The sequence below is a fragment of the Myotis yumanensis genome, unplaced genomic scaffold (assembly GCF_028538775.1).
Source record: "Myotis yumanensis isolate MYYU_CA2020_CCGP unplaced genomic scaffold, mMyoYum1.0.hap1 SCAF_1, whole genome shotgun sequence".
NCBI classification, from domain to species: Eukaryota; Metazoa; Chordata; class Mammalia; order Chiroptera; family Vespertilionidae; genus Myotis; species Myotis yumanensis.
In genome coordinates, this window is record NW_027223752.1 from 65,671,194 (window position 1) to 65,686,833 (window position 15,640).

At 39.7% G+C, this 15,640-nt stretch overlaps 1 protein-coding gene across 2 annotated transcripts in view; it reads right to left on the reverse strand.

The window, feature by feature from the left end:
• The window catches only part of SLC12A1 (solute carrier family 12 member 1), an 86,451-nt gene that overhangs the window by 12,990 nt on the left and 57,821 nt on the right, over positions 1 to 15,640 (reverse strand). For both annotated transcript variants that reach the window (XM_070423402.1, XM_070423397.1), the window contains exons 20-22: positions 13,437 to 13,519; positions 2,889 to 3,032; positions 91 to 222 (exon numbers count right to left, since the gene is read on the reverse strand). In XM_070423402.1, the coding sequence (XP_070279503.1) occupies positions 91 to 222; positions 2,889 to 3,032; positions 13,437 to 13,519 (359 nt within the window). The remainder of the gene's footprint in view (positions 1 to 90; positions 223 to 2,888; positions 3,033 to 13,436; positions 13,520 to 15,640) is intronic.

The window sequence follows — 15,640 nt, forward strand, 5'->3', positions numbered from 1 at the left end:
CGTATCTTTTTCAGATACCTCCCCATGCTGTTTGTTAAATTTATCAACACAGAAATTCTGCTCCCTAGTGTACATTCCAGAAAATTTTACCTCCATCATCAAACAACCACCAGACATCAATTGTGCCCTTTCCTTGCTTCTTCTTAAATTGGGCGCTGGCTTCCACCAGCTTCTGGTTGAACTCCCCCACGTGCATGGACTGGATGGTATTAATGCTGCTGTCTGTAATGAAAGAGAAAGTAGTATATCCATTAGACTTTTGAGGAAAGAAACAAAACAATGTTCCAATAAATCTATTCAGGAAAACAGAGGAGGGGTCATGCATTCCTGTTTTTTATACTTATAGGTAAATAATGAGCTCTTTTCTCTGAAAAGGGGAGATAAAGGTCGAATCCCACAGTAATATATATCACCTTCAGTAGTTCAAAAATGTTTGATATCAGTTTTATGGTTATACTTTTCATTGTGGATTATTTTCAGGTCCTTAGTAATTGGTCTCAGAGTGAAATTATTACTTAGACATATAACAACGCTAAATTACCTGAAAAGAAAAATCTTGATTTTTCCAAAAGTCAGATATGACTCAAATTAATCATACTGTCAGATGTACTTGAAAGTAAAACATGGGATGATCAAGTTTTCTGGAAATAAGCAAGTGAATTAGAAGTATTCCTTCATTAGGCTATGCATTCACTTGAGTGCAGTTTGGGTGTAAATTCCATGAATGCCTGGATTGTCAAGGCAGCCAGGGATAATGTGCACCTTGACCTAGTATGACCCTTCGGTTCGAATGCCAGCCTGCTTTACTCCTCTGCTTTCTTTTCAAGGATCTGTGAAGCTAAGATGAAGCCATCTGAGCTATTTGAATTTCTGTGAATGAGATGAAAAAGCCAGGAAATATGGGAAGAGAAAATTCCTTTACTTGAGCTATAGTTAAGGGTGCATATAAAATACTTAAAAAATTTTAATGCAATTTCCAATCTAACATGGACACAATGAAAGTGTTCTAGGGAACTAGGCCAGTGGTTGAAGCGGACCCTTGTTTCGTTTTGCCAGCAGGGGTTTCTTTGTTACACTGTATATATTATTTCTTATTTCCATGTCTTTCATAGCTGCGACTGTATTGCTTATTTCAAAGAGATGGTGTCACTGCGGTGCTTAGAGAAGAGCCGACAGCCGCTCAGAGCTTCCTCTCTGATCTAAGGGGTTCTAAAGATCCTTTGTTCTGCCTTTTGCTGTTTTCATGTTTGGGCCTGTCCATTCTGAAGCAATTATCTTAAATTGTTTTTATCTCCCTGGGACTGCTGAGGGAGAAAGTAAATGCATTTACGGAATGGGCCAAATTCTGCCCCCACTTACATGTATATCAAAGCATCCAGAGGACTCAAGTATGAGCACCTGGAGGCAGAGTTGGTCTTGATCTAGAACTCAAAGAGTTGTTAACCAACAAAAGCCCAGAGCAGTGAAGGGGCCTACATGAGAGCTGTGTCTGAAATTTTAGGTGTTGAGTACAAAACATAATATTATTCTGCTTTTCCAAACAATGAGACATGTTGACTTTCAGAGGAGCACATTTTTGCCGAAAGTATTGTGATGCAGAAACAGGTTCCAGAATAATAACAAGTCCCCTTTTCTTAGTAAGTACATTAATGCTTCCCTGCTCCCTCTCAGCTCCTGAATAGTATTGGGCTATGACGTTGAATCTTCCATTGCTTTGCAAGACTCTACTATTGAATGGAGCAGATTCGGTGGATAGGTAACTCTTCTCGTGAATAAACCAAATATTTGGAAAGGAAAAGAAGATAGTAGTTAGCATCCAGAGGGTCTTATTCTAATATTTACACCCTTGAAGTCCTGATATACCACTCACTTAATCTTGAAACACATCATTTTCCTAGAAAATGGGTATATATAAGAGCGACAATACATATTTGGCTCTCTTAATAGCCCATGCAATAGTTCAGGTACCCAAGGGTACCTCTAGTATTTGAAGGCATATATAAAATTTTATCCTTGGGATATAGTAGAAAAACAAGGAAACAAAACCAAACCCTTTCCAGGTTAGAAGATAGCCTCTTCAGAAGGCTGGATTCTGCCAGCCTAATCCAGAAGCCGGCTAAATCTCAGTTAAAACACCAGTGAATGACTTCAATAACGATGGGATTTTTTGTGCATGACAGAAATAAATGTTAACATTCTAATTTTCTACCAGCAGAGGTCGCTGTGGACCTCATTAACCTTGAACTGCGGTGTTTACGGAAAGAGCAATTTTCAAAAAATAAAAAATCAGATGTGTAGTTCACCTGTTTATGAAATTTATAGCAAGATTTCTCATTTTCTGGCCCTCTGTTCCTGGGGCGTATACCTGATATTCAGATATAAGCGCACTGCTCAGCCAAAATCTACAAGTAATTAGTATCAATAAAGTTCAAGTCCAGAATTCTGGTCTGTGACAAAGATGCTTTTCTGAAATTGGAATTCTAGCTGGATCTCTCATTCAAACACCTGAAATGTCTGCAAGGGGTGTGTGTGTCTGTGTGTGTGTGTGTGTGTGTGTGTGTGTGCGGTGAGGTTGGGTACTGGTTTGTAAATTTTAACCCTTTTTCATCTTAACTAAGAAATTTCTGTTTTATGGCACTCAATCTGCTCCCTCACCACATATAATTTTGAAAGAAAGTTTTTACAGTAAGATAGTTCAAAGGGCTTGGCATTATTGATAAATGACAATAACTTCTACTTTTCACCCATACGACCTTCTTGAAAAAATGTCTTTAGTTCTTAGTCAAGGCCTCCAACATTTTAGATGCTGACTTCTCACCCCTGCAGGTACTGAAGTCTGTAGGGGGGGTTCACCTTGTAATATTTCTTATAAATGCAACAGTACTTACCTTTCTTAGATGTTGGCTTAGTGATGTTCAACTTGCCCGCTTTTTTAAACAAGCCTCGGATGCCTCCACCTCCTTCTTCACTTTCATTGTCTTTGATCGTGGCTTCCAAGGCCAGCCTCTCCTGCTCTAATTTCTCCAGTTCATCTGATGAGAGAAGACACAACTGCTTACTAAACGCAGAGAGAGAACGTTTGTACGAACACTCTTCTATACTACTTTCATATTAAACATGGAACATGTGCAATAACATGATTATTGTATGATTTTTTTTCTGAATGATTATTAAAAAGAAATGTATGTCAGTAAATTATACTCAGAAAATAATAACTACCCAGAAAATAGCTCTGTGTTAATTATAATATGTGAAGTCACTAGGTTTTTTTTTTTAAGGGCATCTTTATTCACTTCTGGCAAAAACCAAAAGCCAGACCCACTGGACATAAGATCTTATACACCGAAAGCCACTTATTTCCTGACCTGAGTTACTGCGTCAGATATTTTACAGTGGAAGTGACAAAATTGCAGAAGTATACTGGGTATACTGTATAGCAGGCACACAACAATGCCTCCTGAACTGAAACATAAAACTAGAGAGCAAGAATCAAGAAAGATAACCAAATCTTATAATTAACTTTACAGGCTCTGAATACAAATGACAGTGAACAGGATCCACCAACAGTTCTTCCCGACGAGCAGAACACTTTCTGGAGTGACCAAAGCGAAAGAAGTGAAAGCTGCGATGTCTTGGGCCTCTCTGAACTCACATTACTAAAAAGGGTCTCAGGACACTCGAGTCTGCAGTAAGAGTCGGGCTGTGCAGAATTTCCTGCCCGTGGTTTAGGTCCACTATCCAAATTTGGATGTTGTGACCGGCTGCCTTTTATCTTTTTTGGATCCTAATTGTGACGAAAAATTCCTAGCTGCCATGTAATGCATTGCATCATTCTCTGACCTCAGCCTGCGTTGGATCAGGTAAGTAAAGACTTCAAAAGCAGTAAGATGGCAGTGCTAAGGAGTGATGGGCTTTTCGCTCACAGCGAGCAAGGTGGCCCTTTTTTCAGACCCCCTCATCTTCTTGTCTGCTGAGAACACAGCCGTAGGAAATGAGCAATGTTCCGAGACAGCGAGCAGAAAACTGAGATCCAATGATAGGCAACACTGCTAGGACTTCTGTAAATGTCAGCCCTCGGAGGCTGTTGCCTTATCTATCTGGGAAGCGAAGCTATACAAACTCTGGATTTATCAATTATGCACTAACTAAATCTGTCAGGACAGGCACATCCCTAGACGGTGCTGTTATTCAGCTGCACGGAATTGTCTGGCCCCTTTCCAGGTCTTAGCAATTAATCTTTTGCCAGTGGCATGAGATTTAAGGTCAAATCACCCATGTGATTTCCCCAAAGCTTCAAAGGTTCTCAAGACCAGCAGCTATAGAAAATCTGGGAAATTAGACTGATGGTATTAAAGCTCAGACAGGAGTTGCTTACCCCTGACTTTTGAAAGGTGAACGCAGGCTGCATTGCACGGGGAGGTCGTGACCGATTATGGCTCTGCTGCTGGCTTTATGTGACATGAAGCACGTCATTGATTTTCTCTACGCCTCTGATTCTCTATCTGTGAAATGGAAAATTGTAACCTTCCCCTTTCCCTAGCACTGCAAAAAGAATAAACAACAGTTCTTGCACTGGGCTTTGGAGCTCCTTAAAGAACAAAGCAGCCTGTGCATTCTCTAGGCTGAGTATTTATGCAACTCCTGGAAATGGGCTCAGTCATGCCAAGTAAAGTGAGTATTTTGGAAAGCCCGGGGTTTATTCTAGCAGTTACTGTTTATCACACACTCTCTAGGTGCTGGGGACTGTGCTGCATGTTATTCCTCAGCAACAGCTCTGAGCTAGTTACTATGATTATTCTCATTTTGTAGATGAAGAAAGTGAGGCTCAGAAAGGTTGAGTCACTTGTATGATCTCACCCAGCAAGTGACAGGGTTCAACCACAAAGAGGTCTGCTTGATTCCAAACCCTGCATGCTTCCAACTTTGAAGACCATTTGCTTTTGGCTCATTACTATTATTTCAGAATTGTCTTATTAACCCCCAACCCCTATCCTCAGGTGAACCGGAACACTCAGGCACATGGTATAATGCAAGTTAATTCCTCAAATTATAGTCCCTCAATTGTAAAAGGAGGACCCTAACGGTACAGGTACATATGGCAGGCTTCCCAGAGTAGCAAATCGGCCGCATCCTGGCCTGGGTGACAGCCTTTCCCCCCCAGTTCTCATGCACATTTTTGGGGCGCTGCAGGGGCAGCTGTGGAGTCACTGCTCTTTGTAGTCAGCTGGGAGATGAGTTTCTTTGGGGGCGACTGCAAGGACAGTGGGGAGGGGTTCCTTTGCTCTCCTTTTTTTGGCTGGCCCCAGCGCACCCCGTGATTAGCCACTAGTTGCCATGTTCTTTGTCCTCTAGTTTGGACAAAGGAGAAGAGAAGATAAATCCTCCTCTGTAACAGAGTCAGCTGGCTGAGTGCACCAGGAGCTGCTCCAACAATTTGCTTGAAGGTATGTACACAGCCCATCCTGGACAGAGCACACTGCAAACTCCCAGCCTGAGAGACAAAACCAGACTTGGTTTGAATGAGGCAGATTCAGCAGTTCCCTCAAAGACGGTGGAGACAAAGTCTATTCTAAAGGCTACAATCTGCTCGCGTGGCCATCTGGAATAGGCACCGAGATTTTGCAAGTTCTTATTAGAGTTCATTCTTAATTATTCACTTTGCAGGTCACCTAAGGCCCCCTTCTGTGCCCTCCCTCCCTCTCTCATTTCAGCACTAAGGAACAGTGATGTTTGATGCTCTGTTCTGACCTGTCTATCGGGTTTACTGCTTGCCTCTGTTTGCATAAGAAATCAAGAGCAGACTTTGTCAACACATTTCTTTCAACAGGAGTGCTGGCTAGCTGACCATTAGGCACAAGGTGGGTGAGCCAAGGTAGAGTGAACGGATAGATATAAACTGATGTCCACGAGGCTGACAATGAAAATGATTCATTGCATCACTGCCACCACCACCACCATCACGACTCCCTTTGTGACCTTCCGGGTTCACAAAGCCCTTTCCACACAGTATCTTATTTGATCCCAACACCAGTACTGGGATGCAGGCAGAGCTGGTAATAGTTTCCCCACTTTAATGTAAAGAAAACTTGGGTTCAGACAGTTCAAGTGATCTGTCCAAGGTTGCACAACTGGTGACCCAGGCCTTCTGCTCTCAATTCTTTACCATCCTTCTTCAACGATGTGCTTGACTGCCTGTTGAAGGAATAACCAATCTGCAGTTGTTTTTTTTTAAAGAAACCATCCACAAATTTCCGAATCAGAGAAATTTACATAATGCTCTACATTTCTATAATACTCTTGTTTCAATCTCTTTTTTTTCCAGTAACTATCACTGTGGGGCACAGAATGTAGTTTTAAGATACACGTGTATTTTACCCCATTACACTGCAAACTCCTGGAGGGTAGCTTAGGTTCTATTTTATTACCGCCACTTATTGAGAGTTCATTGCCAGGTACAATGCCAAACACTTGGAAGCCATCATATATTTTAATGCAAAATAATAAACCTGTAAGGTAGGTACTATAATTATTCCAATTGGAAAATGTGAAGTGAAACACAGAGAGGACGAGTAATTTGACTAAGGTCACACAGCCAAAAAGGGTCAAGCTGGGATTTGAACCCAGGTCTGTCAGATTCCAGACCCTATGTTTCTACTTCACATACTTCCTCTCACATTCTTAGTTGAGCCCACGCCTCTCTGCTAGTGCCTCCCACCAACACGAGTACTCAAGAATAGTTTGCTGAAAAAAAAAAAAAAAAGAGAACAGGTCAGTGCTGTTAATACAGTTCAAACCATTTGAAAGTATTTTCTCTATAACAGGAGAAAAATAAGTGGATAGTTGCCAGGGATGGGGGCATATAACCGGTGTGTAAGGGACAGGTACAAAAGACAGTGTTTGAAAGAAGTGAAATGAATGCTGTATACAGAGGTATGGAAACAGAGGTTGGTGGACTATGACAGAAGGTAGTATAGGTGGGATTAGGTGGGAACTTTAATCTTCCATGTTAGATAATTCCATACTCCATCATCTCAGAAAGCAACAATACGAGAGAGAGAGAGAGAGAGAGAGAGAGAGAGAGAGAGAAGGAGAGAGAGAGAGAGAGTAAAATCCTGCCCTACTCCCATTCCAAGATGAAGAGAATCCCTGAGGTTGTATGAAAAAGCTTAGGCTTTAGGGTCTCTCAGTTGAGCGGGTTTCTAACCAATTGTTCAAACATAGCCCCAAACATTTCTCATAGTAAAAACAGAGAGTGAATCCTGAGCTGCATCTTCATGCACACGCCAAATCACTTGAATAGTAGTTACTCTATTTTCAAGTGCTTTATAAATTGACTAGATTCGTGCACTGGTGGGGTCCCTCGGACTGGCCTGCAGGGATCAGGCCAAAACCATCCGGTGCACGGATTCATTTATGGCAGCGGTTCTCAACCTGTGGGTCGCAACCCCTTTGGGGGTCAAACGACCCTTTTACAGGGGTCGCCTAAGACCATCAGAAAAAGCATATATAATTACATATTGTTTTTGTGATTAATCACTATGCTTTAATTATGTTCAATTTGTAACAATGAAATTGGGGGGCACCACAACATGAGGAACTGTATTAAAGGGTCGCGGCATTAGGAAGGTTGAGAACCACTGGTGTAGGGTGTGTCTGGCCCATTTTGCCCAGTCCCCATTTGCCAGACTCCAGCAGCAAGCTAAGCTACCAGTCAGAGCATCTGCCCCCTGGTGGTCAGTGTGTGTCATAGCAACTGGTCGAATGGAACCAACGGTCAGGCACTTAGCATATTAGGCTTTTATTATATAGGATTGTGTGGTAACCAACTGGAGTAACCATATTTTGAAATTCAATTTCGTTGCCAAGATTGCTTCCACTGTTCTATCCTCAGTCTTTTATTTTTTAATAAGTCTTTTAAAAACAGGCAATGGGTCCTCAAACTACGGCCCGCGGGCCACATGCAAATACAAATATTATATTTGTTCCCGTTTTGTTTTTTTACTTCAAAATAAGATATGTGCAGTGTGCATAGGAATTTGTTCATAGTTTTTTTTTTTAAACTATAGTCCGGCCCTCCAACGGTCTGAGGGACAGTGAACTGGCCCCCTGTTTAAAAAGTTTGAGGACCCCTGGGCAAGAGTCTACTCATTACAGTTCCCTTTGAATCTTCAGGAGAGAGAGTAATCAATTATCTCACAACAGAAGGGAGAGCAGGGGAACCTCCTGAGGAATGGCATCCCTCCCATTTCACAGCATCCTTTTTCTTTATTAATTATTCAATTATGCTTCTTTCCTTGGTCAATCAACTCAAAGCTGTAAATGCTCGCATGAATCAATGAGCCATAGCCCAGCGAAGTCTAGTTGAACTGAAGGCAGGAAGCAATCCTGCAGTGGTCACCTTCCAATCAAGCAATTATTTACTACACTGCCATCTGTCTTTATTTTCCTAAGCCACTTCCTCAGACACAGAAGAATCCCCGAGCTCTGAGATGGTCATAAATCGTGCAGCTCTTACATGGAACACTTGACCGCAATATATTGCAAATCACATGTCATCACTTTAGTTCCTACCAGAATAATATAGACTCTTTGTTGAAGTTGGCAAACTGGCTGAATACCCCTGGGAAGTGAACAACATGAAATACTGTGTTTTTTTGTGTTGTTGGGCAATAAATTAATTTATTAAGAGACACTATCAGCCACCAGTATTGGATGAGTTGCTGCAGTACGTAAGTGAGAGTGTTATGAGCATCGATCTTATTTATACAAAAAGTTATGCTCTTCACATAAGCCTGTGACACGGTATAGAAATAATTGTCATTAGCTGGCAAATTACCTATAAAGCTGATTTCTATTCACTGCTTTATTAACTACAGTATATGGGCACTCAGAATTGCTAATATTTCCTTTAAATTATAATGTGTGATGACACCTTGGTGCCTGTGTTGGAAAATCTATGATGATAATCATTAACATAGCATAATGCAATACTTAAGATTTATCAGGCTCTTATTAAGCCTTATATTACAGTATAATATAATGAAACACAAGCTTATTTCTTCCAATTCAAAATCTAATATGAGGGTTGTGTCGTAAATTACATAAACTTCAAAACAATGCATGGAAATGTGGCGTAAAGTTAATTTCTATCATTATGCTGCTGTTTTCTGCATGTTCTTCATGTAGTATTTGTGTAATGTTGTTGTTTTTTTACCCTAGATAATTGGCACTTCTAATTATTTTATTAGCATCCAACTGTATTTTCCCTTTCTTGACTAAGAAGCAGAAATATTTCAAACATCAAAGTTGATATAAATCATTTACTTCCCTTGGGAAATTAAAAGGGGACTCAGTTCATTGCCAGGATTCTTTCAGAAATACTACTTACAGAATGAGCTTCCCTGTTGCTTTATAGAACTAAATTGATGGTGCATTTTGGGGGATGGAGCAGTGAAGGGTGGGAGCCATATTTTTTTAGCTACATCACATCTTTCAGCTTGAAAAGATCAACATCACATATAAAGCAAATATGTAATGTAAATACAATCATATTTTGTATTCTCATTGTTTAGATGGTAAAATATTATAGCACAAAAACCAGACAAAATTAAAGTAAATAGAGAAATTTAGCAACACAGCAGGTCTCTTAAGATTAGGTTCTTATAATTGTCCTCAACATCATGTCTATCTTACCACAGCCAAGCAGTCCCTATGTTGGGTTTTGAAGGAATAGGTGGAAATACCCTTGTTCCATTTCCGTATCTCAGATTTTACCATTGCCTTTCATTATGTAAGTCATTGTCCTCTCTGACTTTCCTTTTTAAAAGGTAGAATAGTGCTTCAAACAGACATGTGTTTGAATCTCAGCTCTACTGACTACCAGCCTTGTGAATCTTGGGTAAGCCTCAGTTTCATTAGTTGTAAGATGAGGTCAATGATCATACTTTTCTTCAGAGGACAGTTGGGGTAATAAATGTTGTAATATATGTGGACATGAAACATAATACATGGCACATAGCAAATACTCAAAATGTTAGCTATTGTTGCCACTAGGATATTAAGTTCAACTAGAAAGGAATGTATAAATTAATCATGAATGCTGAGGGGGAAATTAGTGTTTCTAGTCTGTAAATGTAAAAGGTCCATAAAAAGAGGAAGGGGCATAAAAAAGGAAGGCTGAAGATACCAAAAACATATTTTGCATAGGATGAACTCTATTCTCAATATTTTTAAAGCTTTTGTATATAATCAGAGTATACATATCAGATAGTGGTTCTTTACCCTATACAAACTCTTGATTTCTAGTTTCTTCTGCTTTCTTCTCCTCCCTTACAACACACCAGAATGGTTGCATCAGAAAATTCACCGAATCCACTCCTGTTTCCTTCTGCTATGATGGTGACATTAGTGAAATAACAAATAGAATCTGGACCGATCAGGCACCTGCGCTCTCAAATCCCTCACAGGCTTTTCCTTTCTGCTGGACCTACCCAACAAAACCTGGATCCTCCTATACTCTGGAGACCAAATGTCACTGGATAAAAACTGGAAAACTAGAGAAATTGCTTCAACTTCAAAAAAAAATTGAGACTACTGTGTACAATCCTCCTCAACTTATCACTGCACTCTTACAAAGCCACACATTTCATCATCAATTTTCACCTCTTTTGCTATAATTTTAGAAGATAAAGCATTTTTCTTATGTCTCAGGCCAACTCTTCCATCCCTTTCTTCCCCTGATTCTTCCTGATCCTCCAGGATCTTACTCCATGGGTCATTCCTGCATGCCACGCCCCGCCCTCCATGTTTTACCTTTATCTTCAATCTCTCCCACTCTCTTGGGCCCATTTTTTCAGTCAGAAAACATGCCTTTCTCTCTATTCTAAGGTCTTTATCTCTCCCTATAGTAAACCTCCTCAATCTCATTCCTCTCCTTAACATCTAAACTTCTCAAAATGATTGGCCACATCCATATTCTCTGCTTTATTATCTCATATTATCTCCTCAACCCACTGTTAACTGGATTCTGTCAACACTGGCCTACAGGAATTACTCTCACTAAGCTTATCTGTGCTGTGTCAATTACATTTTATTCACAAATCTTTCTGGTGTTTTCTGGTGTCCTGGGCCATTCTGATGATTCTTCTCACTTTGAGCACTCGGCTTCCACAATACCACAGACTTCTGGTTCATTGGCCTCTGATAGCTCCTTTCCTGCTCCTCTTTGGGGCCCCTTTCCTGTGCCTGGGGGCTCTCAATTACATCCTCTCTTTGGGCTATATTTTCCAGTGTTGTAGTTTTACCTTCACTATTATGTCTCATTTTAAAAACTTTACTAGTTTGGTAGGGCTACAATAACACATACCACAGACTTGCTTAAACAATATAACTTTTTCAGTTCTGGAGACTAAAAGTCTAAGATTAAGGTGCTGGTAGGATTGATTTCATTCTAAGGCCTCCTTGACTTATAGATGGCTGTCATCCCACTTTCCTGTGTGCTTGTCTGTATTCTAATCTCCTTCTATAAGGACATCAGTCCTATTGGATCAAGGCCCACCCTAATGATCTTATTTTACCTTATTTACCTCCTTAACAATCACATTTTCAAATATAATTACATCTGAGGTCAGGACTTCAACGTATGAAATCTGAGGGGATACAATTTGGCCCATAATATATCCTAAATCTACATCTCCTGCTCTCAATGCTCTTTTAAGACCAGGACTGTCTAACAGCCTATCAGACATTTCCAGTAGAATTTCCCACAGGAGATTCTTTAAAAGTGAACCAGGCATCCCTTCATTAAACCTACTCTTCTTGTGTTTCCCATTTCCATTGGTAGAACCATCATTCATTTAGTTAGCCAAGGAATGAATCTTTTTCCACTCCTCTCTCTCAAATTCTGCACATCCAACCAACCCCAAATGCTGCTTTTGTACCTCCAAAGTACTTCTGTCCTTTTCTCTCCATCCCTCACTCTAGCTCAGGCTGTCACCCTCTCTAGTTTTTATTATTATGAAAATATTTTTTTTTATTTGTCTCTCTGTTTTCATTTACAGTCCCGAGTCCATGCCAATGTAACTGAAAGAGATGAGATTTAAAACCTAAATTTGACCACATTACTCTCTCACTTACATCTCCTCAATAGTTCCTCCTCATTGCTTACAGAATATGATCCACATTTTTTAATATGGCAAATGAGGTCTTTTAAAATCAGGATCTTATATCAGCAGCCTCATATTTCACTATTGTCTGCTTCAACTTTTCACTTAAGTAACACTAATTTGCTTTTGGTTGCCCATGCGTTCTTCCACATTCCCCTGCCTTCCCACCTTTGCTACTGCTCTCCTCTTTGCCAGGAATGCTAGTCCCCAAACTCTCTCATTTTTTTCTTCCCCAACATTGCCTAGTTAACTCCTACTCATCCATGAGGTCTCAAAACAAAGGAAATTTCTTCCAGAAAGCCTTCTTCTTAGATGCCTCTTCTCTCTTTCCCACAATACCCTACAAATATACCCATCGTCACACTAATCATATACTCATTTCCATTATTAGGCTGTGAGTCTATTGAGGACACAGACTCTTACTCATCTTATTGTACCCAGTACTGATACCTACATCATGGCTGCTACATAAGAGGTACCCCCAAAATCCTGTTTTGGTGCCATGTCTTCAGTGGGCTCCATTTTAAAGTTTAGTTAAAGAGATAAGTCATGGATTACTTCCCTGTCCGAATACTTCAGTGGCTTTTTAGATGTGTTCTTTATTTTATACACAAAAGGGTATGTTTAAACTTTAAGACTTAACAAGTAGTTGATCCCTGAGCAATGTGGGTTTGAACTGAGCGGGTCAAGTGAACTGTGAGCTTCAGTTGAACTGTAGTCAATAGAACTGTGCAGGTCAATTTAAAAAATCCTGTGTGAGTGGCCCACTGTCCTAGAGAAGCAGAGTCACTAATTTGAGTTAGTGATTTTGCCTCTGGCTTACATTCGTGATTCACATAGCAAGATACATTCATTTCCATGTGAGTTGTAAACTAGGTCATAGACTCTTAAAGACAAAATACATGGTTTTCCGAGGAAAGAATTAATCTTCATTTTTCTGAAACATCTTGCAGAAATTAATTTGGCAGGTTAATTTACCGAAGGTGTTTATTTTCAGCGATGCTGGCTTTGTGGTTTTGTTATAAGAAGGATAATTGATGACAGCCCTGGAGTACTCTATATTTCTGGTTAGCAGGACAAAGGCCACCTGTGTTAGCAATGGGGAAAGCAGGGAAGTGTACAAACCTCAGGTCAGCATAAGAATGTAAGCTCTGCTGTTATGGGGTTTTGTCCATATGGTGCACTGGTCTAACCCCAGCACCTAGAACTCCATGCCAGCTGTGGAGTAGAGGCTCAATAAATATTTGTTGGTTGAATAAAGAAAGTACATACCTTGTACCTGAAGAACCTGAGAGATGTCAAAGCCTTGGCTGATTCTGACTATGACCACACCAATCTCAAAATCAAACGCATCGCTGAAAGTGGAAGCAAAGTGGTTAGTGATTTAAATCCTCCCGCTTTGGACAAATAGTAAACTTGTTTCTAGGATTTTAATGTAATTAAACTAAGGAAATTCACTTTAAAAACAACCAAGAGTTGATGGCTTTCTGTTAGATTGTTTTCCCTTTATATCCTTAAAAAAACATATTCTGGGTAAAGGTAGCTAACTCATTTACTCTGGAACCAATTTACTCAAACATACTATCAACTAAAATTTTAATTAAGAGCTTGTAACATAACTTTTTGAAAAAATTGATTATTTTCTAATGTAAACAAAAGAATCACTGAACTATCGAGAACAGAGAATTTTCAGACTGCAAAGACCCTTGGAAATTATCAGCCAAATCTCTATCTATTGAGGAAGAATCCTACAACATTTCTGACGTCAAGTTCCTTGTTAGAAATGTCTCAGTTCCTCTGAGAACCCTTCACCAGTGACTTTGGACAAACCATTTGAAGCAGTGTTTCTTCATGGCAATCCCATGCTGTTGAAGTTGGCTGTTGTGCCTTCACTACATAGAATTAGATTATCTGTAAGGGAAAGAAAGCCTTGCTTTCTTTTATCTCCATTTTTGTAGAATTTTTTTTCTCTGCCCATAAATATGGGGAAAACCAATGAGTCCTTTGAGTTCATTTACAATTCTCCCCTTGGGAGTTCCTATGTTCAATCTTCTTTGGATCTGGAGCCCAGGGCCCTTTCATTGGGTCACCCTCCCTCAGAAACAAGGCAGGTTGTGATTAACTCACTGTACACAAACAAGATTTCAATAGCCAAAGTAAACCTGCATTTTCAAATAATGATATAAAAATGTTCAGTATAGTGTGACTATTTATTTAAAATGAATATGAGATTTAAAACCTAAATTTGACCACATTACTCTCTCACTTACATCTCCTCAATAGTTCCTCCTCATTGCCTACAGAATATGATCCACATTTTTTAATATGGCAAATGAGGGCTTTTAAAGTCAGGATCTTATATCAGCAGCCTCACATTTCACTACTGTCTGCTTTAACTTTTCACTTAAGTAACACTCATTTGCTTTTGGTTGCAAAACCATACGTGATCTCTACTTAACAAAATAGACCCATTCTAGTAAAACTGCCACAAAGTAAATTCCTGATAAATCTTGTTTCTAATTGACCTAGATTATAAAAAGCGGGCAATGTGTTCCACAGAAATATTTGGATTCTGTGTTAGGCAGAATAATTTCAGACCCCCAAAGACACCCACATTTCCGTCACTGGAGCCTGTGGAGTATGTCCCTACATGGCAAAAGGACCTTGCAGATGTGATCAGGCTAAGAACCTTGAGGTGGGGAGATTATCCTGGATTATCTGGGCGGGCCCAGTGCCATCACCAAGGTCCTTGGGAGTGAAGCTGGGAGGCTGAAGAGGTTAGTGTAATGTGATGTGAGAAGGATTTGACCCATCAAATGCTTTGAAGATGGAAGAAGAGAGCCATGAGCAATGGGCAGCCTCTGGGCCCTAGAAAAGGCAAGGCCATAAACTCTCTCCTAGAACCTTCAGAAAGTAATATAGCCAGCCCACACTTTGATTTTAGCCCAGTTAATTAGTGTTCAGAATATTAATCCACATAACCTTAAGCTAATAAATTTGTGTGGTGTTAAGCCACTAAGTTTGAGATAATTTGTTAACGCAGCCAACAATAACTAGTACAGATTAAACTTATATCGTACCTAAGAATATTACAGGTATTTAAAATCTTTTATTCAAAGAAAAATGGTAAAGTACTAAACTATTGTAAAAATATCTTTATGATATCAATAAAACTGTGCCTTAAGCCATACAACAAAACAGCCCCAAAAATCAGAAAGAGAAATATAACACAATATGGTTGTATGGTTGCCTTCCTTCTGTATTGACCCCATGGCTATGGTAGTAAAGTCATTTGACTTTACCAAGCCAGCTAAATTTTATACCATACAAATTTGAGCCACCTTAACACTGAACTTTATTACCCAAAAGATTAATCATTAATTTGGTGTAAAAGTCAGAAGTTTCTTCAGCTTAATATTACTAGGTTTGATTATTTTGATCTCTTTGAATTTCCAAACTGTTTGGGATGGTAGGGA